The sequence below is a fragment of the Drosophila sechellia genome, chromosome 3R (genome assembly GCF_004382195.2).
Source record: "Drosophila sechellia strain sech25 chromosome 3R, ASM438219v1, whole genome shotgun sequence".
NCBI classification, from domain to species: domain Eukaryota; kingdom Metazoa; phylum Arthropoda; class Insecta; order Diptera; family Drosophilidae; genus Drosophila; species Drosophila sechellia.
In genome coordinates this window covers 13,393,759-13,418,274 of record NC_045952.1, presented here as the reverse complement: position 1 = coordinate 13,418,274, position 24,516 = coordinate 13,393,759, and the positions used below count along the sequence as shown (strand labels likewise).

Genomic DNA, 24,516 nt, shown 5'->3' with positions numbered 1-24,516 from the left:
GCTTAATGGCCGGGATAAATTAACTTGTTCTGCAAGAGTGATGAATAAAGTCATTAGGCTTCTTGTTATAGGCATAATTTATTATGGTTTAAGTTTGTTTTTACAGTTTAAATTGTGAATTACAGTCGAAAAATAATTTGGTTAGATTAGTTGCAAAGTTGCAGCACCTTAAAGCCTGCCATCTTTTACTGCTTTATTGTTTTGGGATCGCGATAGATGCCCGTAAATAGGATCGACCTGGAGGTGCGGTCGTAGATGACGAACACGAAAGGATGGTTGCATTCAAACTTGGCCGGCTCTACGGGCCTGGCCGAGCGGTAGGTGAAGAGAACTGTGGCCGCTGCCGCAGTACTACCCTCCTCGTCCACCTTGATCTTGGCCACGTGCTTGGAGTCACCGATGGAAATCGTCTCGGAAGTCAGATCATCGAAGGTAGCGACAGACTCATCGAACATTTTGCTGACTCCCATTTTGGCAAGGATCTAAGAAATGGAGCAGGTAAGAACTTAATCACACTTTGGAGGCAAGAAATTAGGACTTACAGGGTTAAGTTCCAGGCGCTGTTCAAACTCAAACTTGGGCAGCGACACTTCGATTTCGCGGGGCATGGCCTGCTTCAACGAATCATCCAGACTGTCGGCATTCAACCGGGAGAGCACATCCTCGAGGGAATTGCTGTTAAATGGCGGCAAGATGAGCACCATGGAGATGTCCGAGTTCTCATCCGGCGAGCTGTCCTCCTTCTCCTGCGACTCGAAGACGGTGCGATAGGGCAGCTGAAGCACGTGGCCGCGGAGCTGTTCGTCGACATTCAGCAGGAAGGTGCCCTTCTGCTGCATCATGGACACCAGCGAGAAGTTGGACGGGGACGTGTAGAAGGGCATGGGCACCGTCTTCTCCGTCTTGAACTGACTGAGCCACTGACCCTTCAGATAGGCGGCGTTGGCCAGGACCAAACGAGTTCGCGGAGTGATTTCATCGGCGCTAAGCATATTGCGGATTTGATCGTGCGTCTGCTTGGCAATCCAATCGTTGATTTGCTTGCGTGACTCCTCTGGCCGGTTCTTGAAGTCGATCTGCTGGACCTCCTCGGCCAGACGATTCCGTGCGCATTCGGTTACATGCAAATCATTGGCGAAGAATATGCGATCGGCTGAGGAGAACTCGAGAGGCATTTTGCTCTGCCGCTCCTTGCGGCTCATCTTCTCCAGAATGTAGGCGCTGCGCACCACCTCCTTCGATTCGGCCCAATCCAGATGCAGCACCTTGGCCAACTCCTTCTCCGTGTCGCCAGAGGATCCGAAATAGGCGAGGAGCAGGGCATGGTACGTGCTGTACGGCGAGAAGAAGACGTTCTCATTGGGAGTGCTCTGCCGGATGACGTTCAGCATGGACACGGCGAAGTTCTGTTGACCCTTGTAGAGGTTCAGCCGCTGATCCAACAAACTGGCATCGGGCTCATCTCCACAGAGACCGGCCAAGGCAATGGCCGGCAGGACCGCCATCAAAGATATGCTGAGGATGTGCATGTTGTGGAAGCCTGCTAAGAATTGGAACATGATTTAAGTTAAAATAGCAATTATTTCAAAGAGGGGGAAGCCAATGTGATTGAAATGAGTAACCGAAAGGCACAAGACCCCTAAATATGTGACCTTGTACACCATTTTATTTTTTGAGTGTGTGATTTGTGGGAAATACGTGACCGGCATTGAATCCTGGTATAATTTCCCCTCTAATTTATTAGACAACCAAGCATTTAAAGCGCACTCAGGCCAGAAAAATTTATGAATCTCCCAGAAAGATTGACAAAATTCCCCAAAGTGATTTCTGTTCAAAATTACCACTAATTATGGAAGTAGTTAAATTAGAACTGCAAGTCTCAGCAAATTACGTACTTAATATTCACTTAGTTTGCCAAACTGCAAGTCGTTAGGGTTTTCTAGTTACGTAAACGTACTTCTGAATTGTTGTAAACAATCGCGAAATATTTTATAGACTTAGTTTAGATGAGCATCTGAATGAATCTTTTTATTAAATATGGAACCGAATTCAGGTCGTTAAAGATCGCTTTAGGCTGATTCACCAAAAAGCTTTTCCAGTCCATTGAGTGGTCAGCTATTTGCAGACGACAGTTGCAACATCTCCGCAGAGGCGACACAAAAAAAAAGTGAAAGTTTCCGCCGCTCTCCACTCGAAATTCGCAATCCGAACATAATGTATCCATACATCAGCCATTCCACCCATTCCCACATGCATCCATCGGAGCATGAAGGAGCGCCCACAGATCGGATCGGATCGGTTTGGGAGCTTGAGCTTTGTGATGGCCATAGCTCCAGTTTTGCTTTCAGCAGCTGAGCGATGACGAAGTCATCCATTGCGTGACTGCAGTGAAAAGCGCTTTGTTGTGTGAAAATAAAAAACCCAAAATTAACATTTTCGATAACCGGTTGCGGATACCACCGGCAGTTACCAATATACTTAGTATATGATTCATAAACGTATTTCAACGCGTATGAATGCTCATTGTTGACCCTGTATGGGCGATTTTGTAATTGCTTTCGGTTGTCTTTTTTTTTGTTTTTTACCCCATAGACGTAACGCTGTTTCTGCGCATGCGCGGCGTTTTTGTGCGCTTTGCTGGGTTTTTTTGGGCGAATCCACAAAATATTGAACAACCAGTTTTTTGACTGACAGGAGGAAGTGGACATGTCAGCCAAAATTAAGCTGCATTGAACTTGGATTAATTGGTTTGGCAAAAACACAAGCACTTGATTTGAAATTTCTCAGTAAATATATATAAGTACAATGCAATCATTTCTTACTACTTCTTGATATATTAAAATTCCTTGTACAAATGTGATTTACTTTTTGATTTAAAAAAATTAAATGATTTATTTTTGCACAACAAAATTAAATAAATATTTTCATTTCCGATTTCACTGGTTTTCCCGTTTTATTTATAAACGCAGAGCTATGTGTCAGTCAAAACAATATTTTTTTTTCTTAGGAGTCATCAAGTGAAAACCCTATTAAACTGGAGGTCATTATGGTATCGCACTTCAGAGATCAATCAAATCAAGGCTATAGTGGCAAAGAAAATGCGTGCGTGATATATATTCAAATCCCTATATGCAAACATATGTATATCTACGTATGTATGTGCAATTGTGCAATCATTTGCATGCTGATTAGTGTTACAATAATAGACGACGCTTTAATTTCAACCCGATTCGTTCGTTTAATGATCGTCACAATTGCCGGGGGGAGTTGAACAAATTGGGACAGACACAACTGGATGAGCACTGGGAAATACCTTCTTCAAGTGTACGTAGGCTTAAGTGGCACCGATATACAACTATAACTTGGAACGACTGCAAGTCCGTTCACCAGCGCGTCTAACTATAAACTGAGTCCGGTGCTCCAAAGTAGCTGGGTACTTAAAACCGCAAGCGCAGCTTGGATATCGATATACGATGATAGTCACCCAGAAAGTCGAGATGTGGGTTACTTCACAAGGCTTGCGTTTCATGCAAAAGTAGTTACTTAAACTGCGATACAAATGTAGTGACTTGATATATTCAATATTTTTACAATTTAGGGGCACTATATGTATTGTAGGGGAAAATAAAAGTATAACCTTTCAATAAATTAGCTAATATCGAAATTAAAAAATGAAAAGAACAATGAAAGAAAAACTGGGGCATTATAGAGAATATTTTTTTTAAATTTTTTTAAAAACACACAAGTTTTAAAACACTTTTAGTGCTGCATTTGCCTGGGATTGCTGTAGACGCCCGCAAAGAGAATCGTGTCCACCTTCTCATCATAGATGAGGAACACGAACGGGTGGTTGCAGTTGAATTTGGTAGGATCGGGCTGCCTGGCGGATCGGCTGACAAAGAGGATGGTTGCCGCTGCCGCAGTGCTGCCCACTTCGTCCACCTTGATCTTGGCCAGATGTTGGACTTCATCGATGGCAAGGGAAATGGGATCGGCAGTCAGGTCTCCAAAGGTGACGTTGCTGGAGAACATTGTGTTCACTCCCATTCCGCTGAGGATCTGAAAACGTAACAGCTTACGGGTTAGTGCGTCTCAAGTGATCCAGTCGGGTCATATCTTACCGGGGTCAGTTCCAGTCGCTGCTCGAACTGGAACTTGGGCAGCGACAGCTCGATCTCCTGCGGCATTGCCCGTTCGAACCATTTCTTTAAGGAATCGGCATTTAGTCGGGATATGACATGGTTAACACTGATTTTGTTGGAGTACGGCAGAATGATTATCATAGAGATATCGGATTTGGTCTCGGGAGTGGAAATGTGCGTCTCCTTCGACTTGTATATGGTGCGGTAGGGCAGCTTGATGATCTGCGACTGCACGCCCTCGTCGATGGTCATCTTGAAGGTGCCCGTCTTGTGCATCATGTGAACCATTTCCTGCTCACGCTCGTTTATGAAGAACGGCTTCAAGGCGGTCTCCTCCACCTTGAACTGGCTGAGCCACTGGCCCTTCATGTAGGCGGCGTTGGCCAGCACCAACATGGTGCGGGATGTGATCTCCTGGGAGCTGAGCATGTCGCGGATCTGGTTGTGCGTCTTATCGGCTATCCAATCGTTAATTACCCGTAGGCCATTCTCCGGTTCATTCTTGAAGTCCAGCTGTTTGGTTGTCCCGTAGAGTAAAGTGTTGAATTTGTTGGAAACATTTATCGACCTGTCGACGAAAATTCTGTTCGCAGACGAGAGCTCCATGGGACTTTGGCGCCATCGAAATTCGTCCTGCCTCTTTGCCAACGTGTACGAAACTAAGACCTGCTGCTTGCTGGAGGCCCATCCCAGGTTCAGTGCCTGCGCAAGCTCATGTTCCGTCTGCTCGGAGGAACTGAAGTAGGCGAGGAGCAGGGCGTTGTAGGTGCTGAACGGGGAGAAGAACAGATTGCCACTGGGATACATCTCTCGTATCTGTTTCATCAGTGCTAAGGAGAAGTCTCGTTCTCCCTTAAAAATCTGTAAGAACTCATTCAGAAATGATAGCTCCGGCTTGTCCAAGACTGCAAGGGTTACTACAGGAAGGAGGGCCAACAGGACCAAACTAAAGGTGTGCATAGTTGGTACTGTCTAAAAATTTAAGGACATCCATTAATTTATGAACTATAACTTAAAATTCGTGGAGGATGTCATATTATTTTTCACAATGTGAATTTCCAAAGAAAAAACAAGCATCATTAATAATCTTGGCCTCATAACATTTAAGTTAATTATTTATATGTATGCATATTGTGGGATTTTTCAGAGATAATGTTTGAATTTCGTTAATCGACTTTGTGACACATCCAAATTTTGTCGGACTATTAAAAATTAGCTTTTTACAATAGGATTTTAAACATTGACACGAGTCCAACTGAGAAAAGTTCCTTAGAACCAATAAAAAAGTCTTGAATAATATCTTTCTTCACATTTGCTAGAATTCTGTTTTCTTGTAACCATCATAATTCTTATAATATATACATACATATGTGTACTTATACTGATAAGAAACTTTCATATTCTGGATTATGTGTTTAAGTCGATTGCAAACATAAAGTACTACGTATAGTCGTTATTGATACAACCGTATGAAATTTTTATTTTATAAGAATCTTGGGTTTTACCTTAACGGAATATTGCACAGAATTAAATTAAAAACGGAAACAATGGTGGTCCAACCGATTTCACTTACAATCTCCGACTAATTCATGTGGCAATAAACGCAAGAGTTTGGTTTAAAAATAATGATAATAATGCGATAAGCATGCGAATTCGCAGCTGATCCTCGACTTTACAGTCTAACAAATTGATAACGCACTGTATCGCACTGAAATAAGACGGATTTTCTAAACCGTGATTTAAAGAAAGAATTGGCTTATTACTTGGAGTTCTGCTCCATTTACCATTACCATTTACCATGCTTTAATATTATTATCACATTTTTTCTATACTTATTAATTTTATTTATTTGCTTACTGCAAAAAGAAATGATTTTTGATCTACTCAGTTTTTAACCCATAGCTTTTTTCAAGCTTTATCTTCTGCTGAACGGTACCAGTCACAGTACTGAAAAAGAGTGACTGCCACTGTGACTGCCAAACGATAACCGCTAAAGCTTGGTTCACCACTAAAATTCCGCACTTGACAACACTGGCAGCCACCACCGTGATTGAATAGTCGCGAATTGACAACAAAATTACGCGATAAACAAACCGAATTTGGCACCCGCTCACCGAAATGAGTGCATCGACGAGCACGTCGACGGCGGCGTCCCAGGACGCCTGCTACATATCGCTCCTTGGCCTGGCGGAGTACTTCCGCACCTCGCAGCCGCCGAACATCAAGAAATGCATCCAGTGTCTTCAAGCCCTGTTCACATTTATGCCGCCCTCGAAGGTCGAGGCGCGGACACACTTGCAGATGGGCCAAATCCTGATGGCCTACACCAAGAACATCGATCTGGCGCGCCAGCATTTGGAGAAGGCGTGGAGCATATCCGAACCGCTGCCCAATTTTGACGTTAAGTTCGACACCGCCTCGCTGCTGGCCCAACTGCATCTGCAGACGGACAGGAACTCGCACCAGGCGAAGGCGATGCTCCGGCGGGCCGTGGAACTGTCGCAAAACAACGTCTACTGGCACTGCAAGCTGCTGCTCCAGCTGTCCCAAATACATGCCAGCGATCGCGAGTACTCGCTGGCCTCCGAACTGCTGGCCGTGGGCGCGGAAAGTGCCGACGAGGCGAGCGCCACGTACCTGAAAGTGCTCTTCCTGCTCTCGCGCGCCATGATCCTTATGATCGAGCGCAAGACCAACGACGTGCTCGCCCTGCTCAACTCCGCCGGCCAAATTATTGACAACAACATACCCAATCCGCACCAGAAGGAGTACCTGAAGGTGTTTTTCCTGGTGCTACAGGTGTGCTACTACCTTGCCCTCGGGCAGGTGAAAACGGTGAAGCCTAGTCTCAAACAACTGCAGATGTCCATACAAACGATAATGGCGCCAAATTGGCCTTCGGATGAGGCAATTTTCGGGGCAAATCAACTCGAGATGTTCGTATGGCTGCCCAAGGAGCAGCTGTACGTCCTGGTCTATCTGGTCACCGTCTCCCACTCAATGATGGCGGGCTACATGGACAAAGCACAAAAGTACACGGAAAAAGCACTCACCCAGATCGAAAAACTCAAGCAACAGGAAGACAAACCCATTCTATCCGTATTCAAGGTGATTTTGCTGGAGCATATTGTGATGTGCCGCATGGTGATGGGCAACCGGGAACTGGCTATCCGGGAAATAGCAGCCGCGAGAGACGTTTGCATGGCCGCTCCGCAACGCAGCCTGCTACGGCGACACTCGGCTCAGCTGCACTGCCTCATCGGTCTCTACTCCATGTCCACCAACCTGTTTGAGCATGCGGAGAGGCAGTTCGTCGTGTGCGTGAGTGAGACCAGCGAGCGAGACCTGAAACTGTTTGCCAACCTCAACCTGGCGATCATTTATCTGCGCACCAAGCGGGACACGGACCTCAAGCAAATCCTGGATGCCGTCTCAACGGAAAACACGCACACGTACAGCAGTCAAGCGCTGATGGGAGGCTTCTACTACGTCCAGGGACTGCACGCTTTTCACAAAAACAGCTTCCACGAGGCAAAGTTAGTCACCTTAAGCCTAGACTCTAGAATGTATACTGATAATCTTTACTCTTTGCAGACGCTTTCTGCGTGAAACTCTGAAAATGGCCAACGCCGAAGACCTCAACCGACTGACCAGCTGCTCGTTGGTTCTGCTATCGCACGTCTTTCTCAGCATCGGAAACTCAAAGGAAAGCATGAACATGGTGACGCCGGCAATGCAGCTGGCCAGTAAGATACCCGACATCCACGTCCAGCTGTGGGGATCGGCAATACTAAAGGACCTGCATCGTATGTCAAAGGATGTGCAGCATGAAAAGGATGCTTATGCTAACCACGTTAAATACTCGGAGAACCTGATTGCAGACCAGCGCAAGTGCGTCCAAAGTGCGCATCACGAACTCGTCAACTGGTTCCAGGGCGATCCGCCAGTGACGAGTGGTCCGCCGGCTGTTCCCGTCCTGCTCATGCCAGAGTCCTCCGTTACAGCCTCAGTCCCCGTCATCGCCTCCACATCGGCAGCCATGCAGCCGGCGGGGCAATACGGTCAGTTCTACTAGCAATGAGATGATTATGCAATGTAACTTTAAGCTTTTATTTTTATCTACGACCTAGCGACTAAGTTAAGACTAAAGATGTTCTAAAGTTGTGAATTTTGTCATAAACTGTGTTCCCGAGGGAAAGAGTAGACGCAAATGTAAAGAGGACGAGTTGTGCGCTTTTGAGTTGGGACTTTCAACTTAGGATTATAATCATTATAATCTTGGGGATTAGGCAAACTCAACCACCTTTACAAGATCCGCCTTGCTTGCACAGCTTCTACATCGACTTATAGCATAAGCGCAGACTCGGTTATCTCGTTAAGGTCTTCTTCAAGGGCCCCGCTTCCGTTTTCCTTGTTGCTCAGAAAGGTGAAGTGCACCAGGCGTTTGTCATGCTGCTCGTGGCCAGCCAAATGTGATCTCATCTCGGGCATCGACCTGAACTCCTCATTGCACACCGGACAAATGTAGATCCGCTCGCCCTGATGTGTACGCTGGTGCATCTGGCAGTCACCCCGCTGCGTAAAGGTCTTTGAGCAGAAGGGGCAGACGTACGGCCGCTCACCTGTATGTGTCCTTCGGTGGTTCTTTAGCACATTGAGGGCAGTGAATCTCATGGGGCAGAGATCGCAGGCGTATGGCCGTTCGCCTGTGTGCTTTCGTTTGTGCTTGGCCAGGGAGCAACTGGTGGTGAATCTGGCCAAGCACACCTCACACTCGAAGGGCTTGTCGCCGGTGTGGGTGCGGGCATGGGAGGTGAGTTCCGCCTTGGTAACGAACGAGTGCGGGCACAGCTCGCACTTGAAACTTTTGGTCTCCGAGTGACGCAGCTTGTGCTGGCGAAGATTGGCGTTCTGTGTAAAGCTCTTGCCGCAGATATTGCACACAAAGGGTTTCTCGCCAGTGTGGATGCGCATGTGGTCACGCAGCGTGGACAGCATGGTGAATACTACAATATTAAGAGACGATTAGATAGGATTTGCGTCCACTTTATGTTACCTTACCTTTCTGACAGATATTGCACTGATTCCGCAGATTACGCTTGTGGCCCTGCACCATGTGCTTGCTCAGTGCCTCCTTCGAATCACACCGTATTCCACACTCCGGGCAATTGTGTGCACCATGACTGGCCTGGTGTTCCGCCAAGTGATCCGGCGACACGAAGACCTTATCGCACTCATTGCACTTGAAGTTGCGATTAATGCAGCCCTTTTGGCGTCTGTGGATCATCAACGATTTCTCCACCGCGAATCCTGCATTGCAACGATCACAGTGGTATTTGAGCTCAGGAGTACTGGCTGCTCCTGACGTTGTACTAGGGCTTTTTACTGTTCCCGCTCTTGGCGCGCTGAGTTTTCGCTGCGTTCCTAACCGATGCTGCTTGGGGGAAGGCTCTGCATCTGACGGCGGGGTAGCTGGTACATCCTGCTTCACCACTCCGCGACGCCGTGAGGTGCGCTTAGCCGTCTGAGGTACTTGTTCCTTCTCTATTTCGCGTGCTTCCTCCTTAGAACCCACAGGAGTCTCCTGCTTATCGTTTTCCTGCTGCGTTAGAAGCTTGGCTGCGCTCTTTCTGGTGGTTACCTGCGGAGCGGTTACTGTGATGATTTCCGCCTCGTTGTCGACACCTTCGAAGATGGCCAGGTTACATTCCCTGATCTGCTGTTCCAGCTCGTGGTCGTCGCCTTCGTAAATAACATTGGTTTGGGTAAACACCACTTCTTTTTCGTGCTTTAAGTTTCCCTGGACCTGCAGGATGAGGCTGGTGGTCTTTTCGACGGGCTCATCCGGCAGCTCGTAGTCGAAGACCTCGCCCTCGCCTTCGTAGTCCAGGTCTACTGAAATTGTTGACTTAATCAGGCTGGTATTCTGCTCGGCGTCTGTGGTAGTCACTGCGTCCGTTTGCACGGAGGCTGTGCATTTGTCCGGCTCCCAACTAGTGGTCTGCACAGCCTGGTCCGTTGTGGCCACTGGACAACTGAAAGACACCTTGTTATCGGGCTCCTCCGGCAACGCATTCGGCAGCAATTGGCGCAGGGTGCGACTGGAGTTCTCGCACTTGATTTTGAATGTGTAGCAATTGGAGATTTCACTCAAACAGCTCAGGCACACCTTCTCGGGCAGATTATCATTGCGTCGGGGCTTAAAAACGCGAATTAAACCGAGATTAACATGGAAATCAGTATTACTCGGCGAAAGCAACTCACCTTGGTTTTTGTGAACTCTCGGATCATGTCCGCCAGGCAGCTGCCGGATCCGCCGTCGTAGATGGACAGGAGGGGTCCCGTGGAACTCAGGCAGGTCAGGCAGATCTTGTCCACATCCATTTCGCGATGCAATCGGTCAAAGGCAGAAACAAAATAAAACAATTAAATAAATGCAGTATGGCTGCCGTTTGTTACGCTAAATAAAACGATGCACTTCAAGGGCACCTGGTCACACCTTAAATGCTGTTGGCGGGCATCGAGCAATTCAAAAAAAATTCTTAAGAGTGAAGAAGAGGTTTTAATAACTTATTTGTATGGCTATTATTGAAATAAGACCATTTCAAATGTTAATCGATAATACACAAGAACCTAATCTTCAACTTAATTCTTGTTTTATCCTATTTTTTACTTATTGAAGACAAATGAATCTTTTCCCAATCGATATTGGGTTCTTTTTTAAATTGTGATCTACTTTTACTCACGATAGTTCGGCTCATCTCTATAGATTAGATGTGTTTCGACAAAAGATAAGCTCTTTTGACCATAATCAGCAAAACACACTTTATAAAGATTCCTCACTATGTCGAAATCCGGAGAGTTCACATTTCGGCGTGCTCAAGCTGAAGATATTAAAGATGTGCTCTCCATGATTCAGGTTGAGTTTTATAAGATTCCTATTTAAAAACAAATTTGAGCTACTTTTGAATTGGTCTGCAGGAACTGGCCGACTTTGAGAAGATGAGCAATGGTCCCCAGCTAACAGAGGAAGGTAAGAGATGGCGAAACCTCTACCGTAATAATAAAATAATAATTTATACATTTGTATATATGACAGATCTTAAACGCGATGCAGGTCTCACTGGTGGCCAGGAGTATTGTGAAGTCTATGTGCTTGTAGACAACGATACTGAGTAAGTACTGTAGTTCTTGGCATGAGCTAATTAACCTGCAGCTTTGTTTTCCTATTCCAGTCAGGCGATTGGGTACTCCATTTGCTACAAGGCATACTCAACGTGGCAGGGACGGTACTTCTTCGTCGAAGACATCTATGTGCGCCCCGAGCACCGAAAACGCGGCGCCGGAAAGCGAATCTTCTTGGAGGTTGCAGCGCGGGCAGTAGAGCTTCAGTGCCCTCGCCTGGAGTTCAATGTACTTGAATGGAATCCTGCACGCAAGTTCTACGAAAGTCTTGGTGCCGTGGATTTGACGGATAAAGAGGGCTGGCACTACTACCGCGTCGAGGAGCAGCAACTGGCCAAATTGGCCGCGGATCTGAGTGCACAAAAATCGTAAATCGATTTGATTTTCAATTTTTACTACTTTATAGTAGGACGATAAATAATTAATAATACTTGGCCATGGGCCATATGTGCTATGAGTACATTGCAATTAATTCGTTTTCAATTTGGCTTCTTATTGATCCCCCGCCACACTTGCGATGACATGGATCTGCATGCTCTTCGTGGAGTTGTAGACTTGACCGGGCGGAAAGGGATGCACCTTGGAGTGGCCATCGGTCTTACTTTTGCCACCGGCAGTGTATTTGGACAATCGAATGCTGGGCATTGGCAGAAAGCCGGTACTCAGCGGCATTACATCCAGCGATATGGAATGACTGTCGACGTCCTTCATGGATACGACACCTAAAAGGTTAAGTAAAAAATAAAGTTAGTCAACGAGTACAGACTGTTGGTTCATCGAAGTTAGCTAATCTTTTTCAGTGTTAAATGTTTCCAATCAAAAGCAGGGGCAAATCTAGTAAGTGCTACGTGTGTCCTATTCCAAAGAACTTACCCATATCTTAAAATGCAAAAGTGAATCGTGTGTAGAGAAACAGAATTAAATCATAAGCAAAGAAAGAGAGAATAGTAAGAAGAATCCAACTTACCCGCTGAGCGACCGCAAACGGCCCACAGATTCTGATCGTTAAGCACCTCGTACATGAGATCCGTGTAAGGATTCTCATGCACCTTGGTGATCTTCAAGTTCATGTTGCACACGGTGCGCAGACGGCACAGCTCATTGGGTTCCAGCTGCGCTTGCAGCTTAAATAGCGTTGTGTAGTCCACCAGATCAAAAGCACAGCCATACGTTCTCCACACATCAGGCTGCGACAGCGATGCGTATTTGATTACAAAATGCACTTTGACGACGGGCAGCTCGTGCTCCGTTTTGAGGGGCTCAACTTGAATCTCGTACAGATAGGTAACAGTCAGGGATTTGTAGATTTCCTAGAAGACAAGCATAGGAGATCAGCAACTTTAGATATTAAATTGCATTGCAATTTAGTTACAATGGGCTGCTGGGACTCGGGATTAAGATCCAACAATTGCACACCGGGCACATCGCACTTGACCTGAGCGTGCTCCAAAAGGAGATGCGCGTCCATGCCCTTCATGATCACCTGTAGGAACTTCTTAGTGCCACACGTATGAAGCCGGCAAGTGGCCTCCATGGCTGGTTGAAAATCAACGGCGATTGGGAGCTCAGTTCGAGACCATGGACAATTGAGGGCAATGTGATGCTCATGGTGTTTAGTCACCTTTCGGCCCGGCATATCAGTGAGAACCTCCAGTGGGATTCTACGTTCCTCGAACGATTTGAATTGCACTAATGGCACTTGTAGCGTGCTTTCAAAGGATTGGTCATCATTATACGCTGCTTCATCTTCCGTATTTCGCGCCTGGCGAATGCGAAGATTCTTGGAGCAGCGCAGTGTGATTTTTGCATCGGGCGGAAAGATGAAACTGCCACCGGAAACATTTAGGCTGATCGGCTGCACAATGCCAGCTATCAGAGTCTTGAACTCCAGCGAGGCACTTGCCGGCTTGGTGCTAATCTCAAAGGTGGCAGGCGTAAATGGCAACTGCTCCGACAAGAACTCCAGGCTGGACATGCTGATACATAGCTAAAATACAAAATCGATTGAAGATAAGCCAAGAAAACTGATGCAACGTGATCACCCACCTGTTTGAATTGCCAGCAGCCCACTCGAGTGGCCTTTGCCTTCATCTCAATTACGTTTACGCCCGGCTGAAGGGCAATGTTCTCCGCTTGAACAAAGTTGGTGAAGTCCGCCTGGACACTTGGCGAAAGTTTGCGCTTGGTGCTGCTTGTGCGTCGCACGGGTTGCTTGCTTTTTGGCAAGTCGCAGGCCACAGCGGCAGAGTGCAGGCGATTGTCCTGTTTGTAGACTAGCTGAAGCGAAACTTTCAATCGTGATGAGGTGTCCTTGGCCTTTACGGTCGACGGGGAGGCAGTTAGGCTGACATTCTCCATGGCCAGCTCCAGAGAGGAAGCTTCCAATTCGTAACAAAGCTTAACATTTTCAGCTACGACTCCTCGCGGATAGAGACTCTCTACTTTTAGCTGCACTAGAATATAATCATCCTGTATAATAGGTTTCTGGTTAACAACCTCGATGTCCAGAATGCGAAAGTGATCCTCCAGTACACAATAGTTGGCATTCTCTATCGACGGCTGTGCCGAAAGCGTCGTCTTAAGTGTTTTCAGTGACTTGAGAAACTCGTCGAAGTAAAAGGTTCGCACCAATGTCTCTAGTTCAGCGCAACATGAGATGGAGCTACATGTCTTGGTGTAGGCCAGCGAGTCGCCCATCTTGCGGTAGCAGTTAGCTAATTCAAGCAGCGTCTGCGAGCTCAGCATGTGCCAGTTCTCTGCCTTCAGCTCCCTGAGAAGATCTGTGAAGAAGCCAACAGCTTTATGCGGCTCATTTAGAGCGCAGTAGAAGTTTCCCAGGTCCAGACCAACCAAACGGGCGGATCGCAAGCGTGTCACATGCTTGTACGTACTGATGGCCAGTTCTGCCAGCTCCAGGTATAGCTTCTGAAAGGCTTGATTCGAGCCCAGGGCTTCCTTTAGCTGCTCAGCCCCCGATTTTTTGGGCTTACGATTGGGAGACCGTTCTCGGAGCTGAGGTGTCGCCTGGAGGAACTGATGCTGCTCGGACGGCGCATCTCCAATTCCCGACGATAGCTGCACCACTATGTGCAACTGCTCCGAAGTTGGCGTGCAGCCGGGCAAGAGGCCACACAGTTTGCCGAGCTCGTAGAGCTTATCCTTGGCCAAGTTCCAGATGGGAGCACAGTGCTGGAAACAGGTTAGCTCATTGGGTTCCATGGCCTGTTCGCACAGCTGCAGGACTTCCAGAGCACAAACGAACTCCCAGCAGCAAAGAGCGCCCTCCTGACATTCCAGCTTTATGAACTCCACCTCGCGCAGCGTGGAAAACAGAAAGTTCAGAAGCCTCTTCGCGATTTCCGGAATGTCATTGCACGTAAGCAGCAAATAGGCTTGCCGTTCGAAAAGATAGTTGCGGAATTCTAATAGGGAAACGCCTTCATCGCGGATCTTGTTCCTCATTTCGAACTTGTCCGCTCGGTTTAGACATATACCATGAAAAGCGTCCAGGGGCTTGCGAAAATGGTTCAACCACTGCTGCTTCTCGTTGAGACCAGTGTGAGTTATGAACTGCGAGAACATGGCGTCTAGCTCATCGTATTGTATCAACGCCTCGGTGGGCAATTCCAACTTTTCGAAGATCAACGCCAGGTCTTCCTGCATGAAGAAGTACTGTCGGAAGTCCCAGCCTTCAATGTTTCGCTTTTCGCGCTTGCTCCGTATTAGTTCCTCGTACTTAACTATGTTCCGATTGTAGCTGGTGAGCATAAGGAAGCGGATACGCTGCACTAAGCAGCGGAAGGACTCCGTGGATTTCTGTTCAAACTTTGCCGGGTTCAGAACTGAGATGCAGCGGTCGTCGTTCTTGGTGCCAAAATCTAACCGTATCTTATCCAGCACAGTAGTGCGTGGCATGAAGTTCTTTGTCTTCCGCATGTCCAATGTTTCGACCAACAAAATCATCCAATCCGAGACGCCATAACTGGTTAATGTTTTTAACCAAATGTCGATTGCCTCCCTGATCGTGGCTTTGTAGGTGTCCACATCCTGAAAGATAGTTAATGGAAGTGGATTTAGAGATTCCTACAGGATCAGTTAACTCACATTGCACTCGGTGACAAAGATGTGCAGTATGGGGTGCTCTAAGATGCTCCAGTCACCCTGCTTGTACTTCTCCAAGGCCGCAACATTGAACTGCTGCGCCTGGGCCTCCAAGCGAACATGTTTCGTGGGGCGTTGGAAAGTGCGTCGCCACTCGCAAGTGTCCAGTGGAATCGCATTCAGGATCTGGGACTCCAGCGACCGGAACAGCGGGCACGAGCCAGAGTCTGTAGGTAAAGTTTTGATATGGGATTTATTGTGATAATTTTTTACAACTCACATGTTATTATGGGCTTTATCTGCATTGTTTTTGTTAATTTCGTGTGTTTTTCATTTGGCAAACGAAAGCCACACAACAATCTCAGCCAAACAGCTGATAAGGCGAGGGCGGGGGAATCGATTGTTCTTTTTGTTATGTTATCAATAATCGGTTGACGAATTTATAATATTTTAATTTTTTAAAGAAATGCAATAAACGTTTAAATGTTAGCCTACATACAACAAATTGATAATCTAATTAAACAGCTTTAACTGTCTGTTCAACAGGTGTGCTTTCATCAGCCCTGGTCAAGGGCGTAGAGAAAAAATGGAAGGATATGCAGAATAGAATATGTTAAGATGAACTAAATGCTTTTAATTGGTAGGGAATGCATTCTTTTATATATAGGTATTTAAGGTTTCAAATGGTTATAAAAAATGTTTTTACTAACATTTGTCAAGGGCTAAGTGCCCTTTGACCCCTTTTACACCACACCTCAGTTTTTATGGCTTGGCTAAAAATCGATACCACCCACAGTCGACTATCGAACAGCTGATAGTGAAATCAGATTCGGTAGCTAATTGGAAACGAAACAATGGAGAAATAATATTTGTTTTTCACACGCCACAAAGAGACACTTGAGAGAAACTTTCACTGAATGCGCGGCCAGGACTCGACTGGAAACTAGCCAGCCCCAGCATGGACATGGCCAGGAGCATCTTTGGCCGCGACCATGAGGGTTACGTGGGCCGTGAAGAGCATACGGTGCGTCTAAATTGACCAGAAAAGATTGCTTATCGTGGTAATTAATATTTATCGTTCCACTGCCAACAGCGCAAACTGCAGAACCTGGGCTCGGAAGACGATCTGGGTGAGCTGCCGCCCATGATGGAGGAACTAAGTGTGGCCGATGGCCTGCGACCAAATCCCGGTGGGCCATTCTCCGCTCTTACCGCCTCTATGTGGCCCCAGGAAATCCTAGCCAAGCTGGGCGGTGGCGCGGAATTGGCTTCCGGCCCAAACGACCAGCCGGAGTACCGCTTTGACGAATTTGGCTTCCGGGTGGAGGAGGAGGACGGTCCGGAGCAGAGCTCCAACAAATTGCTAAGCATACCCTTTGTGGAGGACGCGCAGCAGCGATTGCAGTGGATCGCCCACCTGGAATTCTCACACAACAAGGAGGCTGCCGAGCTGAGCTGGGAGCATGTGGATGTGATGCTCCCACGCACAGAAAAGTTGCGCAATATGGTTCGTCAGGGTATCCCGCACACGTTGCGTGCCCAGATGTGGATGCGTCTATCAGGAGCGTTGGCCAAGAAGCAAAAGAGCGAGACCAGCTATCACGATATAGTAAAAGGTAGAATCGAACGCGACAAGGGAGCCTATAAATACATTATTAATATACACTTATTTTGATAGCTTCTAGCAATGACCAGCTGATGACTTCGAAACAGATCGAGAAGGACCTTCTGCGCATCCTGCCAACGAATGCCTGCTTTAGCAATCCGAATGGGACGGGCATTCCTCGATTGCGCCGGATTCTGAGGGGCATCGCGTGGCTTTTTCCTGACATAGGCTACTGTCAGGGCACCGGAGTGATCGTTGCCTGTCTGCTTCTCTTCATGGAGGAGGAAAACGCCTTCTGGATGATGGCCACCATTGTAGAGGATCTGCTGCCAGCTTCCTACTACAGCTCAACTCTTCTGGGAATTCAAGCAGATCAACGCGTGATGCACACGCTCATTGCCAACTACCTGAGCAGCGTGGACGAGTCCTTGCGTAAGCACGACATCGAGCTGTCTTTAATCACGCTGCATTGGTTCCTCACGCTTTTTGCCAACGTGGTGCATATGAAGATTCTTGTGCGTATCTGGGACTGGTTCTTTTACGAGGGCTCCATCGTGCTGTTCCAGTTGACTCTGGGCATGCTCAAGGTGAAGGAGCAAGATCTAAAGCATCTCGAGAACTCAGCACAGATTTTTAATTCACTTTCCGACATTCCCGGCGAAGTCACTGACGTCGAAGTGCTCTTTCGCCAAGCCCTGGAGGTGGGCGGATCACTTAGCCAGACGGTAATCGACACCCATCGTCGTCGACATCTGGCCTATCTCATGGCGGATCAGGGACATCAGATAGGAAATCCCGAGGCTGCGCCTAATCTTCCCAAACAACAGCTAGCCCGACGACAGGTGCGCAAAAGCAAATCCATCCTGGAAGCCTTTCTCTTCCGCGGCGACGGCAACGAAGGGGATCAGCTAAAGAACAAGAACATACGCCAGACGGAGATTCTGGTAGACCTAAGGGAGGCTATTCTTAAAGTGGGTCGTCATTTCATAACCATTGAACCCAAGCTTGCCGGTCACATCCAGCTGACGGCCAACTACAGCACCGAGTCGCATGCCAAGGACCACGAAAACTTTATCAATGTGGCAAGGACGCGAAAGCGAAGGGCTAAAGCCTTGCACGACTTTGAGCGGCACGACGACGATGAGTTGGGATTTCGACGGAACGACATCATTACAATCATCAGTCAAAAAGACGAACACTGCTGGGTGGGAGAACTGAACGGCCTGCGCGGCTGGTTTCCAGCCAAGTTCGTGGAGCTGCTAGACGAGCGGAGCAAGTTGTACACATCAGCCGGAGATGATGCCATTTCGGAAACTGTAACGGACCTGGTGCGTGGCACCTTGGCGCCGGCCATAAAGGCCTTTCTGGAGCACGGCATGAAACGGCCCACGTTTCTGGGTGGACCAATTCACCCCTGGCTGTATATTGAGGAGGCTGCCACCCGGGAGGTGGAGAAGGACTTTGAGTCGGTGTACAGCCGTCTTGTGCTCTGCAAAACGTATCGACTGGATGAGGATGGCAAGGTACTAACGCCCGAGGAGCTACTCTATCGCTGCGTTCAGGCCATCAATCAGACGCACGACGATGCGCACGCACAAATGGATGTTAAGTTACGCTCGCTGATCTGTTTGGGCCTCAACGAACAGGTTCTTCACCTGTGGTTGGAGGTGCTGTGCGCCTGCCAGGAGGTCGTACAGAAGTGGTATCACTCCTGGAGCTTTATTGACTCACCCGGCTGGGTGCAGATCAAGTGCGAGCTACGCATTCTCTCGCAGTTCGCCTTCAATCTGAACCCCGACTGGGAACTGCCTCCGAAACGCGGCAAGGAGTCGCAACCGCTCAAGGACGGAGTAAGGGACATGCTGGTGAAGCACCATCTCTTCTCGTGGGATCTGTGAGGCTTGCTGCCGCCTTGTAAAGAGCTCCACAATCGTTGGCAATCATCTGCGAATCCAATATCTCATTGCCCTCTTCTCCGCTCTATCATTTCTAAGTGCAATCGCAATTCTTTGAATCGAAACGTTCGCTTTTTTAAGTACTTCTTTGTTGTCGTACACCTAACTTAAGTGCTTTACCATAACGATCTGTAGCTGTAACTATACCTTTAAAACGCCCTATGTATAGCTCGAGCCGTTTGTTTACTTAATGTCCATCCATTATTATAAATCCTAGACCACACCAATCTACTAAATTACAAATGTAACGTACCTTTAATTGAAATCAAATCTTATAAAGTACATACATATTTATTACTATATACACATAGATGTTTAACTGTCTAAATGCATTTCATTAAAGTTTAATATATATATATATATATAAATTGTACGCAAAACGATTGAAATTAGTTGGACACCAATCCCAAGTAGTCGTCCATCAAAGTGCCAATTGCAAACTAGAAAAATTAGAGTATTAACTGGCGAAAAGTACTCATATTTAGGAAGCATCTTACAATTCCAGTGGCGTCTACTCGTGTGCCCACAATCTTCAGCCGAATCTTATCCTCTCCCGAGATAACCACATCCTCATCTTTACTCTTGTAGCAGGGCGGATTGCCATTCGGGCAGAACTGCATGTCGGCGGGAATAGACTATAAGGGAATGACCCGTTAAAAAGTGTTACCTTAGATCGCTCAGACTTAACATACATGATGCGAAATGAAGCAGGACAGTGGGCCGATCTCTGCAAACATGCCCACTTTGTTGATCTGCTTGACCACTGCGTCCAGAACTTCGCCCTTAAATGGCCGAAAGACGATGGCTTTGTACTTGACCGGATACACCACAAATCCCTGGCCCGGCTGGATGACACCGGATCCGATCTGGTCTATCGTCGTTACCGCTATCACGAATCCGTACTTTCCCGTGCAGGTGCCCTCCACTTCGGAGTAGAGTTTCTGCTTCACGGTCTCCAGCAGTTGCGGGCCAAAGTAACGTGGATGAAGCAGGATCTCTTGTTCCAGCGATATCTACGGCGCAAGGGGAAGGCATTTATTTTTGCTCTATTCAGAGAATGAAATACTCACGTGGTAAAACATTATTAATTTAATTTAAGGTAAAAAACTAAAGTAAACAGCCGGAACTCAAAAGATGATGCCGTAAGTGTGACCAGATTCGGAAATGTTAAAAGACAGAGGCGCGTAATTTACCGCCAATAATTATAACGATCTGTTTAGAAGAAAAATTAAATAACTTTTTAATTTAATAAGATTCATTATAAAGGTGATAGCTTTTCAAGTCATGCAACATTTCTTATATGATCAACATGAACTACACCCCGTTAATTTAGTATGGTTAAAATATAAGCTCAACTTTCTTATTACAACAATTACTTTGCATATTTATTGATAATTTACCTACTGACTAATTCTCACAAACACAACACTATCTAATCGTCCTTTAAGCCCAGTGCAAAGTCTTGAGCCTCCCCGCCTTTCCTGAAGATCCGCACATACGCGGACTTCGGGCCAAACTTCCAAATGGCGACGTAGGGCAAGTAATATGTGAGTATGTCCACCAGCCAGACACGGAAGTTCAAGTACCATCGCACCAGGGCGTACCTGTGCAGATATGTGACGATGAACAGGCCGTAGCTGACTATGAATCGATCCCACCATCCCATGTCGTAGTAGTGCAGCTTCTGCTGGGGATCCTGCGCCACTCCGTTCTCATGATCGAAACTGTAGTACTCGTAGCCCTTGACGCAGGCCAATCGCTTGGCAAAGAATATGTTGGCATTTACCGACAGCATGGTGTTCATGTGCCACAAGCCATTAATCAGAGCCTCGGTCATTCGGTTGAATTCCTCATCAGTGTTTGCCAGAGCTGGTTCGTATACCTTACGCATCACAATGTCGAGGCGAAGCTTTGACTCCGCCCAGTTCCTACCGCAGATATTGTACTCATCCTTGATGCCCAGCAGATAGCCAAGAACGCGCCACATATGCGTAGTGGCCTCCAGAAAGACCTGATCGTTCAGCTTTATGCGATGAGCGCCCATCGTTATGAAACCAATGAAACCGAACTGTGTGAGGGCCAAATCCTTCTGGGTGATCTGTCCAGCTCCTTGACGGGCGCACGCATGACTGGAGCGGCTGTGGGCCCGCCTCACGGCCGCAATGCTGGTCCAGAACCTGCTGCCACGGTCCGCGATGTTGTAGTTATACCAGGCTTGCGTGTGGAATATAGTACGCACATAGCGACGGTAGGCAGTGAACGCTGTCCAGGATTGGCGTGTGCACGACAGCACCCGGAGAATGGATGGAATAGCCAGCACGGCAATAAGTCCAGCCAGCATTCCGGCGTTCATTACGAAGCGATACGTGCTAAAGTAGCTCTGACCACTGCAAAAAGGGAACAAAGAATCAATTACGTACCACGAATGCAGTTATATTTTTTAAATTACAATATTCATATAAATATATAGGGCTAAAAGATTAAAGTAAATTTAAGTCGCAATTTGTTATTATTGCAAACCCGTAGATACAAAATTTTCCCATAATTATTCACATAGCAATCTGCTACATTACTCCAAGCTTATAAATAGCCTATGTATATGGATATTGTAATTATCACAATTATTTCTACTGTGCGTAGTTCACACAAATGGCAAATAGCTTATATGCAACCAGTGAACAATTAGTCACGCAACTTACCGCTTGAATAGCTGCTCATCGTACCACGAAGGTAGCTCCAAATCAGCACCGCTGTCGCCCTCCTGACTGCCCTCCTTCATCAGGTGCTCCAAGTAGTCCTCGGGCTCCTGGTGATCCTGGAGCAGTTTGGTAGCCCCCACTCCATTATGACCATCTTTGGAATGCGACGACGACTGCATTTTCACACTGTTCCCTGGAAAGTGAATCGCGATGTAGAAAACGAGCTTGAGGGCCAAATTCGGATTACACAAGTGAAAGAAAGAAGAGACAAACAAAATCGTCGGCGCGCCAAGAGAGAAAGTTTTTCATTCAACCCGCCAACAAATCCACTGTGCACTTACACGATTCACGATTTGCGGGATGGGGGATCTCGGATGAGCTGCTGGTACAACCATCAACCTGCATGTCGGCCCAATTATTGCTTGTTAAACAATTTAGCAAACTCAATAGTTCAGCTCGTTACGTGCAAAAACATTTTGCATACACAATTGGAAAAAAAGCGTTGAGGATGAATCACGGCTGCCTCGCGTCGTTGCGGTTGGGGAACTTAACTGCAACTGCGACGGTAGGCCCGTCAAATAAGAATGGAAAGCCGGTCATTGGCGCGTAAACTGGTTTCGAATCGTTCGCACTGATAACGAATTAAGTAAACTTTGCTTATGTACTTTAGTGTGCCCGCAACTGCAACCGTTAGAATATACCATTTAAGAGCACAAACATAGCGAGGTATACCATAAAATACTAAAATCATGGTATACCATAAAATATTAAAATCATGCCCCAGGAACGTAACAAGTATAAAAAATAGCGCGCAGAGTCTTCACCGTGACTATGTTATCGTTATCGTAATCGAACATGGCAGTCGTCTCGACAATCGTTTGCATTGCATCTCTATCATCGACGACGCGCTTGCAAAAAAAAAACGAAGGAAATTAGCCAGTTCCTATTTTGCGCTGACGTTACGCCGTTTAAAGTGTAAGTTCCCGGCCAGAATTTGACTCAATCCCTGCCACAACGACTTTCGGTCAAGTGTTCGTTGCGAGAGCTTTAACTACGTAGCGAACTTTCGTAGTTTTTCTGCACACGTTTTGCCGCTTCGGCTTTTGTTTTGGCGCCCGATTTTTTCGGCTGCCGACTTTTGACGCAGACTGAGGAATTGCGTGCCTAAAAGCTTCGAAATGGTGGATCGCAGCGATAATGGTAAGTCCGGTTAGAAGTTAATCGCCGCAATGTGTAACCATCGACCTTTAGCAGCGGAATCCTTCGACGACGCCGTCGAGGAGCGGGTGATCAATGAGGAGTATAAGATTTGGAAAAAGAACACGCCGTTCCTGTACGATCTGGTCATGACGCACGCCCTGGAATGGCCCTCGTTGACCGCCCAGTGGCTGCCGGACGTGACCAAGCAGGATGGCAAGGACTACTCGGTACATCGTCTTATACTGGGCACACACACATCTGACGAGCAGAACCATCTACTCATCGCCAGCGTTCAGTTGCCCAGCGAGGATGCCCAGTTCGATGGATCGCATTACGATAACGAGAAGGGCGAGTTTGGAGGCTTTGGATCGGTGTGCGGCAAGATCGAGATCGAGATTAAGATCAACCACGAGGGCGAAGTGAACAGGGCCCGCTACATGCCCCAGAACGCCTGTGTAATCGCCACCAAGACGCCGTCGAGCGATGTCCTGGTCTTCGACTACACGAAACATCCAAGCAAGCCGGAACCGTCTGGCGAATGCCAGCCTGATCTGCGGCTGCGCGGTCATCAAAAGGAAGGCTACGGACTCTCTTGGAATCCCAACCTTAATGGTAAGTGCGTAGCTGTACCTAATACTTATATATTTGCTGAGATAAGAGCAGAACAGAACAGAACCATTAAGGAACATCTTGATTGTCCTTACAGGCTATTTGCTGTCAGCCTCTGATGATCACACCATCTGCTTGTGGGACATCAATGCCACACCCAAGGAACATAGGGTTATTGATGCCAAGAACATCTTCACCGGCCACACCGCCGTTGTTGAGGACGTGGCTTGGCATCTGCTCCATGAGTCTCTGTTCGGATCGGTGGCTGACGACCAGAAGCTAATGATCTGGGACACCCGCAACAACAACACCTCGAAGCCCTCGCATACGGTGGACGCTCACACAGCCGAAGTCAATTGCTTGAGCTTTAATCCCTACTCGGAGTTCATCCTGGCCACGGGCTCCGCTGACAAGACTGTGGCTCTGTGGGATCTGCGCAACCTAAAGCTAAAACTACATTCCTTCGAGTCGCACAAGGACGAGATCTTCCAGGTGCAGTGGTCGCCGCATAACGAGACTATTCTCGCCTCCTCCGGCACTGACCGCCGCCTACACGTCTGGGATCTGTCCAAAATTGGCGAGGAGCAGAGTACGGAGGATGCTGAGGACGGACCACCCGAGTTGCTCTTTATCCATGGCGGTCACACTGCCAAGATTAGCGATTTCTCGTGGAACCCCAACGAGCCATGGATCATTTGCTCCGTATCCGAGGACAATATTATGCAGGTCTGGCAAATGGCCGAGAATGTCTACAACGACGAGGAGCCAGAGATTCCCGCCTCCGAGTTAGAAACCAATACCGCTTAAAGCATCTGTTCCGCCTCCTTTAACACACACCAAACTATAACTGAATCCGATAATGTTTTGGCCGTGCCCTGTGTCCAGCCTATTTGGCAATGGGTACTCATTTTAATTTATATATATTTACATATTTTTAAAAACAAATTTTACTTAAGCTCTCATTTGTCAGCAGATTGTACAATTTACGAATCTTTAATTAAATATGATTAAAAAGCGAA

At 47.2% G+C, this 24,516-nt stretch overlaps 10 protein-coding genes across 15 annotated transcripts; 4 read left to right on the top strand and 6 right to left on the bottom strand.

The window, feature by feature from the left end:
• Positions 1–59: 59 nt before the first annotated feature.
• Positions 60–3,421, bottom strand: LOC6606315 (serine protease inhibitor 88Ea). Of its 2 annotated transcripts, none has more exons than XM_032720699.1 (3): positions 3,314–3,421; positions 543–1,543; positions 60–482 (listed from the first exon to the last, which is right to left on the bottom strand). In XM_032720699.1, exons 2-3 carry the CDS (start codon positions 1,527–1,529, stop codon positions 186–188), a joined length of 1,284 nt encoding a protein of 427 aa, XP_032576590.1. In that variant the 5' UTR covers positions 1,530–1,543; positions 3,314–3,421; the 3' UTR covers positions 60–185. The 2 variants fall into 2 exon arrangements, with proteins under 2 accessions (XP_032576590.1, XP_002031120.1); XM_002031084.2 differs by having other exon boundaries at positions 106–482; positions 543–1,540; positions 3,314–3,413.
• Positions 3,422–3,549: 128 nt separating this feature from the next.
• On the bottom strand, positions 3,550–5,732 carry LOC6606314 (serine protease inhibitor 88Ea). Its single transcript, XM_002031083.2, has 3 exons — positions 5,648–5,732; positions 4,122–5,114; positions 3,550–4,059 (listed from the first exon to the last, which is right to left on the bottom strand). The coding sequence occupies exons 2-3, from the start codon at positions 5,100–5,102 to the stop codon at positions 3,760–3,762; spliced, it is 1,281 nt and encodes a 426-aa protein (XP_002031119.1). The 5' UTR covers positions 5,103–5,114; positions 5,648–5,732; the 3' UTR covers positions 3,550–3,759.
• Positions 5,733–6,164: 432 nt separating this feature from the next.
• LOC6606313 (MAU2 chromatid cohesion factor homolog) lies at positions 6,165–8,359 on the top strand. Its single transcript, XM_002031082.2, has 2 exons — positions 6,165–7,678; positions 7,737–8,359. The coding sequence occupies exons 1-2, from the start codon at positions 6,261–6,263 to the stop codon at positions 8,215–8,217; spliced, it is 1,899 nt and encodes a 632-aa protein (XP_002031118.1). The 5' UTR covers positions 6,165–6,260; the 3' UTR covers positions 8,218–8,359.
• On the bottom strand, positions 8,226–10,586 carry LOC6606312 (zinc finger protein 835). The gene is made up of 3 exons (XM_002031081.2): positions 10,407–10,586; positions 9,204–10,341; positions 8,226–9,148 (listed from the first exon to the last, which is right to left on the bottom strand). The coding sequence occupies exons 1-3, from the start codon at positions 10,524–10,526 to the stop codon at positions 8,487–8,489; spliced, it is 1,920 nt and encodes a 639-aa protein (XP_002031117.1). The 5' UTR covers positions 10,527–10,586; the 3' UTR covers positions 8,226–8,486.
• Positions 10,587–10,926: 340 nt separating this feature from the next.
• Positions 10,927–11,787, top strand: LOC6606311 (diamine acetyltransferase 2). Its single transcript, XM_002031080.2, has 4 exons — positions 10,927–11,061; positions 11,124–11,175; positions 11,242–11,317; positions 11,378–11,787. The coding sequence occupies exons 1-4, from the start codon at positions 10,987–10,989 to the stop codon at positions 11,697–11,699; spliced, it is 525 nt and encodes a 174-aa protein (XP_002031116.1). The 5' UTR covers positions 10,927–10,986; the 3' UTR covers positions 11,700–11,787.
• LOC6606310 (trafficking protein particle complex subunit 10) lies at positions 11,701–15,817 on the bottom strand. Of its 2 annotated transcripts, XM_032721188.1 has the most exons (7): positions 15,709–15,817; positions 15,432–15,655; positions 13,374–15,374; positions 12,700–13,314; positions 12,295–12,637; positions 12,201–12,206; positions 11,701–12,049 (listed from the first exon to the last, which is right to left on the bottom strand). In XM_032721188.1, the coding sequence occupies exons 1-7, from the start codon at positions 15,731–15,733 to the stop codon at positions 11,820–11,822; spliced, it is 3,444 nt and encodes a 1,147-aa protein (XP_032577079.1). In that variant the 5' UTR covers positions 15,734–15,817; the 3' UTR covers positions 11,701–11,819. The 2 variants fall into 2 exon arrangements, with proteins under 2 accessions (XP_032577079.1, XP_002031115.1); XM_002031079.2 differs by lacking the exon at positions 12,201–12,206.
• A 412-nt stretch (positions 15,818–16,229) lies between these two features.
• On the top strand, positions 16,230–19,291 carry LOC6606309 (small G protein signaling modulator 3 homolog). Its single transcript, XM_002031078.2, has 3 exons — positions 16,230–16,452; positions 16,522–17,044; positions 17,107–19,291. The coding sequence occupies exons 1-3, from the start codon at positions 16,387–16,389 to the stop codon at positions 18,930–18,932; spliced, it is 2,415 nt and encodes an 804-aa protein (XP_002031114.1). The 5' UTR covers positions 16,230–16,386; the 3' UTR covers positions 18,933–19,291.
• On the bottom strand, positions 19,265–20,152 carry LOC6606308 (DNA-directed RNA polymerase II subunit RPB7). The gene is made up of 4 exons (XM_002031077.2): positions 20,060–20,152; positions 19,682–20,002; positions 19,487–19,624; positions 19,265–19,429 (listed from the first exon to the last, which is right to left on the bottom strand). The coding sequence occupies exons 1-4, from the start codon at positions 20,069–20,071 to the stop codon at positions 19,379–19,381; spliced, it is 522 nt and encodes a 173-aa protein (XP_002031113.1). The 5' UTR covers positions 20,072–20,152; the 3' UTR covers positions 19,265–19,378.
• LOC6606307 lies at positions 20,109–22,346 on the bottom strand. Of its 3 annotated transcripts, XM_032721193.1 has the most exons (4): positions 22,030–22,346; positions 21,689–21,912; positions 20,390–21,376; positions 20,109–20,201 (listed from the first exon to the last, which is right to left on the bottom strand). In XM_032721193.1, exons 1-3 carry the CDS (start codon positions 22,081–22,083, stop codon positions 20,422–20,424), a joined length of 1,233 nt encoding a protein of 410 aa, XP_032577084.1. In that variant the 5' UTR covers positions 22,084–22,346; the 3' UTR covers positions 20,109–20,201; positions 20,390–20,421. The 3 variants fall into 3 exon arrangements, with proteins under 3 accessions (XP_032577084.1, XP_032577083.1, XP_002031112.1); XM_032721192.1 differs by lacking the exon at positions 20,109–20,201 and having other exon boundaries at positions 20,346–21,376; XM_002031076.2 differs by lacking the exon at positions 20,109–20,201 and having other exon boundaries at positions 20,346–21,376; positions 21,689–21,881; positions 22,030–22,344.
• Positions 22,347–22,559: 213 nt separating this feature from the next.
• LOC6606306 (probable histone-binding protein Caf1) lies at positions 22,560–24,516 on the top strand. 2 transcript variants are annotated; one of them, XM_032721191.1, is made up of 3 exons: positions 22,560–22,888; positions 22,943–23,500; positions 23,595–24,516. In XM_032721191.1, the coding sequence occupies exons 1-3, from the start codon at positions 22,867–22,869 to the stop codon at positions 24,302–24,304; spliced, it is 1,290 nt and encodes a 429-aa protein (XP_032577082.1). In that variant the 5' UTR covers positions 22,560–22,866; the 3' UTR covers positions 24,305–24,516. The 2 variants fall into 2 exon arrangements, with proteins under 2 accessions (XP_032577082.1, XP_002031111.1); XM_002031075.2 differs by having other exon boundaries at positions 22,561–22,888; positions 22,940–23,500.

What these genes read in the sequence shown, in the direction of transcription:
- LOC6606315 (XM_032720699.1), bottom strand. Translation starts at nt 1,529, where the DNA reads ATGCACATCCTCAGCATATCTTTGATGGCGGTCCTGCCGGCCATTGCC. An exon ending in AGCGCCTGGAACTTAACCCT is followed by an intron (nt 483 to 542) that starts GTAAGTCCTAAT and finishes TCCATTTCTTAG; the next exon opens with ATCCTTGCCAAAATGGGAGT.
- LOC6606314 (XM_002031083.2), bottom strand. Translation starts at nt 5,102, where the DNA reads ATGCACACCTTTAGTTTGGTCCTGTTGGCCCTCCTTCCTGTAGTAACC. An exon ending in AGCGACTGGAACTGACCCCG is followed by an intron (nt 4,060 to 4,121) that starts GTAAGATATGAC and finishes TTACGTTTTCAG; the next exon opens with ATCCTCAGCGGAATGGGAGT.
- LOC6606313 (XM_002031082.2), top strand. Translation starts at nt 6,261, where the DNA reads ATGAGTGCATCGACGAGCACGTCGACGGCGGCGTCCCAGGACGCCTGC. An exon ending in AACAGCTTCCACGAGGCAAA is followed by an intron (nt 7,679 to 7,736) that starts GTTAGTCACCTT and finishes TACTCTTTGCAG; the next exon opens with ACGCTTTCTGCGTGAAACTC.
- LOC6606312 (XM_002031081.2), bottom strand. Translation starts at nt 10,526, where the DNA reads ATGGATGTGGACAAGATCTGCCTGACCTGCCTGAGTTCCACGGGACCC. An exon ending in GAGAGTTCACAAAAACCAAG is followed by an intron (nt 10,342 to 10,406) that starts GTGAGTTGCTTT and finishes CGCGTTTTTAAG; the next exon opens with CCCCGACGCAATGATAATCT. An exon ending in GTGCAATATCTGTCAGAAAG is followed by an intron (nt 9,149 to 9,203) that starts GTAAGGTAACAT and finishes TTAATATTGTAG; the next exon opens with TATTCACCATGCTGTCCACG.
- LOC6606311 (XM_002031080.2), top strand. Translation starts at nt 10,987, where the DNA reads ATGTCGAAATCCGGAGAGTTCACATTTCGGCGTGCTCAAGCTGAAGAT. An exon ending in ATGTGCTCTCCATGATTCAG is followed by an intron (nt 11,062 to 11,123) that starts GTTGAGTTTTAT and finishes ATTGGTCTGCAG; the next exon opens with GAACTGGCCGACTTTGAGAA. An exon ending in TCCCCAGCTAACAGAGGAAG is followed by an intron (nt 11,176 to 11,241) that starts GTAAGAGATGGC and finishes TATATATGACAG; the next exon opens with ATCTTAAACGCGATGCAGGT.
- LOC6606310 (XM_032721188.1), bottom strand. Translation starts at nt 15,733, where the DNA reads ATGCAGATAAAGCCCATAATAACAT. An exon ending in TCTTTGTCACCGAGTGCAAT is followed by an intron (nt 15,375 to 15,431) that starts GTGAGTTAACTG and finishes ACTATCTTTCAG; the next exon opens with GATGTGGACACCTACAAAGC. An exon ending in GCTGCTGGCAATTCAAACAG is followed by an intron (nt 13,315 to 13,373) that starts GTGGGTGATCAC and finishes TTTGTATTTTAG; the next exon opens with CTATGTATCAGCATGTCCAG.
- LOC6606309 (XM_002031078.2), top strand. Translation starts at nt 16,387, where the DNA reads ATGGACATGGCCAGGAGCATCTTTGGCCGCGACCATGAGGGTTACGTG. An exon ending in TGGGCCGTGAAGAGCATACG is followed by an intron (nt 16,453 to 16,521) that starts GTGCGTCTAAAT and finishes CACTGCCAACAG; the next exon opens with CGCAAACTGCAGAACCTGGG. An exon ending in CTATCACGATATAGTAAAAG is followed by an intron (nt 17,045 to 17,106) that starts GTAGAATCGAAC and finishes TTATTTTGATAG; the next exon opens with CTTCTAGCAATGACCAGCTG.
- LOC6606308 (XM_002031077.2), bottom strand. An exon ending in CCTGCTTCATTTCGCATCAT is followed by an intron (nt 19,625 to 19,681) that starts GTATGTTAAGTC and finishes ATTCCCTTATAG; the next exon opens with TCTATTCCCGCCGACATGCA. An exon ending in GAGTAGACGCCACTGGAATT is followed by an intron (nt 19,430 to 19,486) that starts GTAAGATGCTTC and finishes TAATTTTTCTAG; the next exon opens with TTTGCAATTGGCACTTTGAT.
- LOC6606307 (XM_032721193.1), bottom strand. Translation starts at nt 22,083, where the DNA reads ATGGTTGTACCAGCAGCTCATCCGAGATCCCCCATCCCGCAAATCGTG. An exon ending in TCCCGCAAATCGTGAATCGT is followed by an intron (nt 21,913 to 22,029) that starts GTAAGTGCACAG and finishes TTGGCCCTCAAG; the next exon opens with CTCGTTTTCTACATCGCGAT. An exon ending in GATGAGCAGCTATTCAAGCG is followed by an intron (nt 21,377 to 21,688) that starts GTAAGTTGCGTG and finishes CCCTTTTTGCAG; the next exon opens with TGGTCAGAGCTACTTTAGCA.
- LOC6606306 (XM_002031075.2), top strand. Translation starts at nt 22,867, where the DNA reads ATGGTGGATCGCAGCGATAATG. An exon ending in GGTGGATCGCAGCGATAATG is followed by an intron (nt 22,889 to 22,939) that starts GTAAGTCCGGTT and finishes ATCGACCTTTAG; the next exon opens with CAGCGGAATCCTTCGACGAC. An exon ending in TTGGAATCCCAACCTTAATG is followed by an intron (nt 23,501 to 23,594) that starts GTAAGTGCGTAG and finishes TTGTCCTTACAG; the next exon opens with GCTATTTGCTGTCAGCCTCT.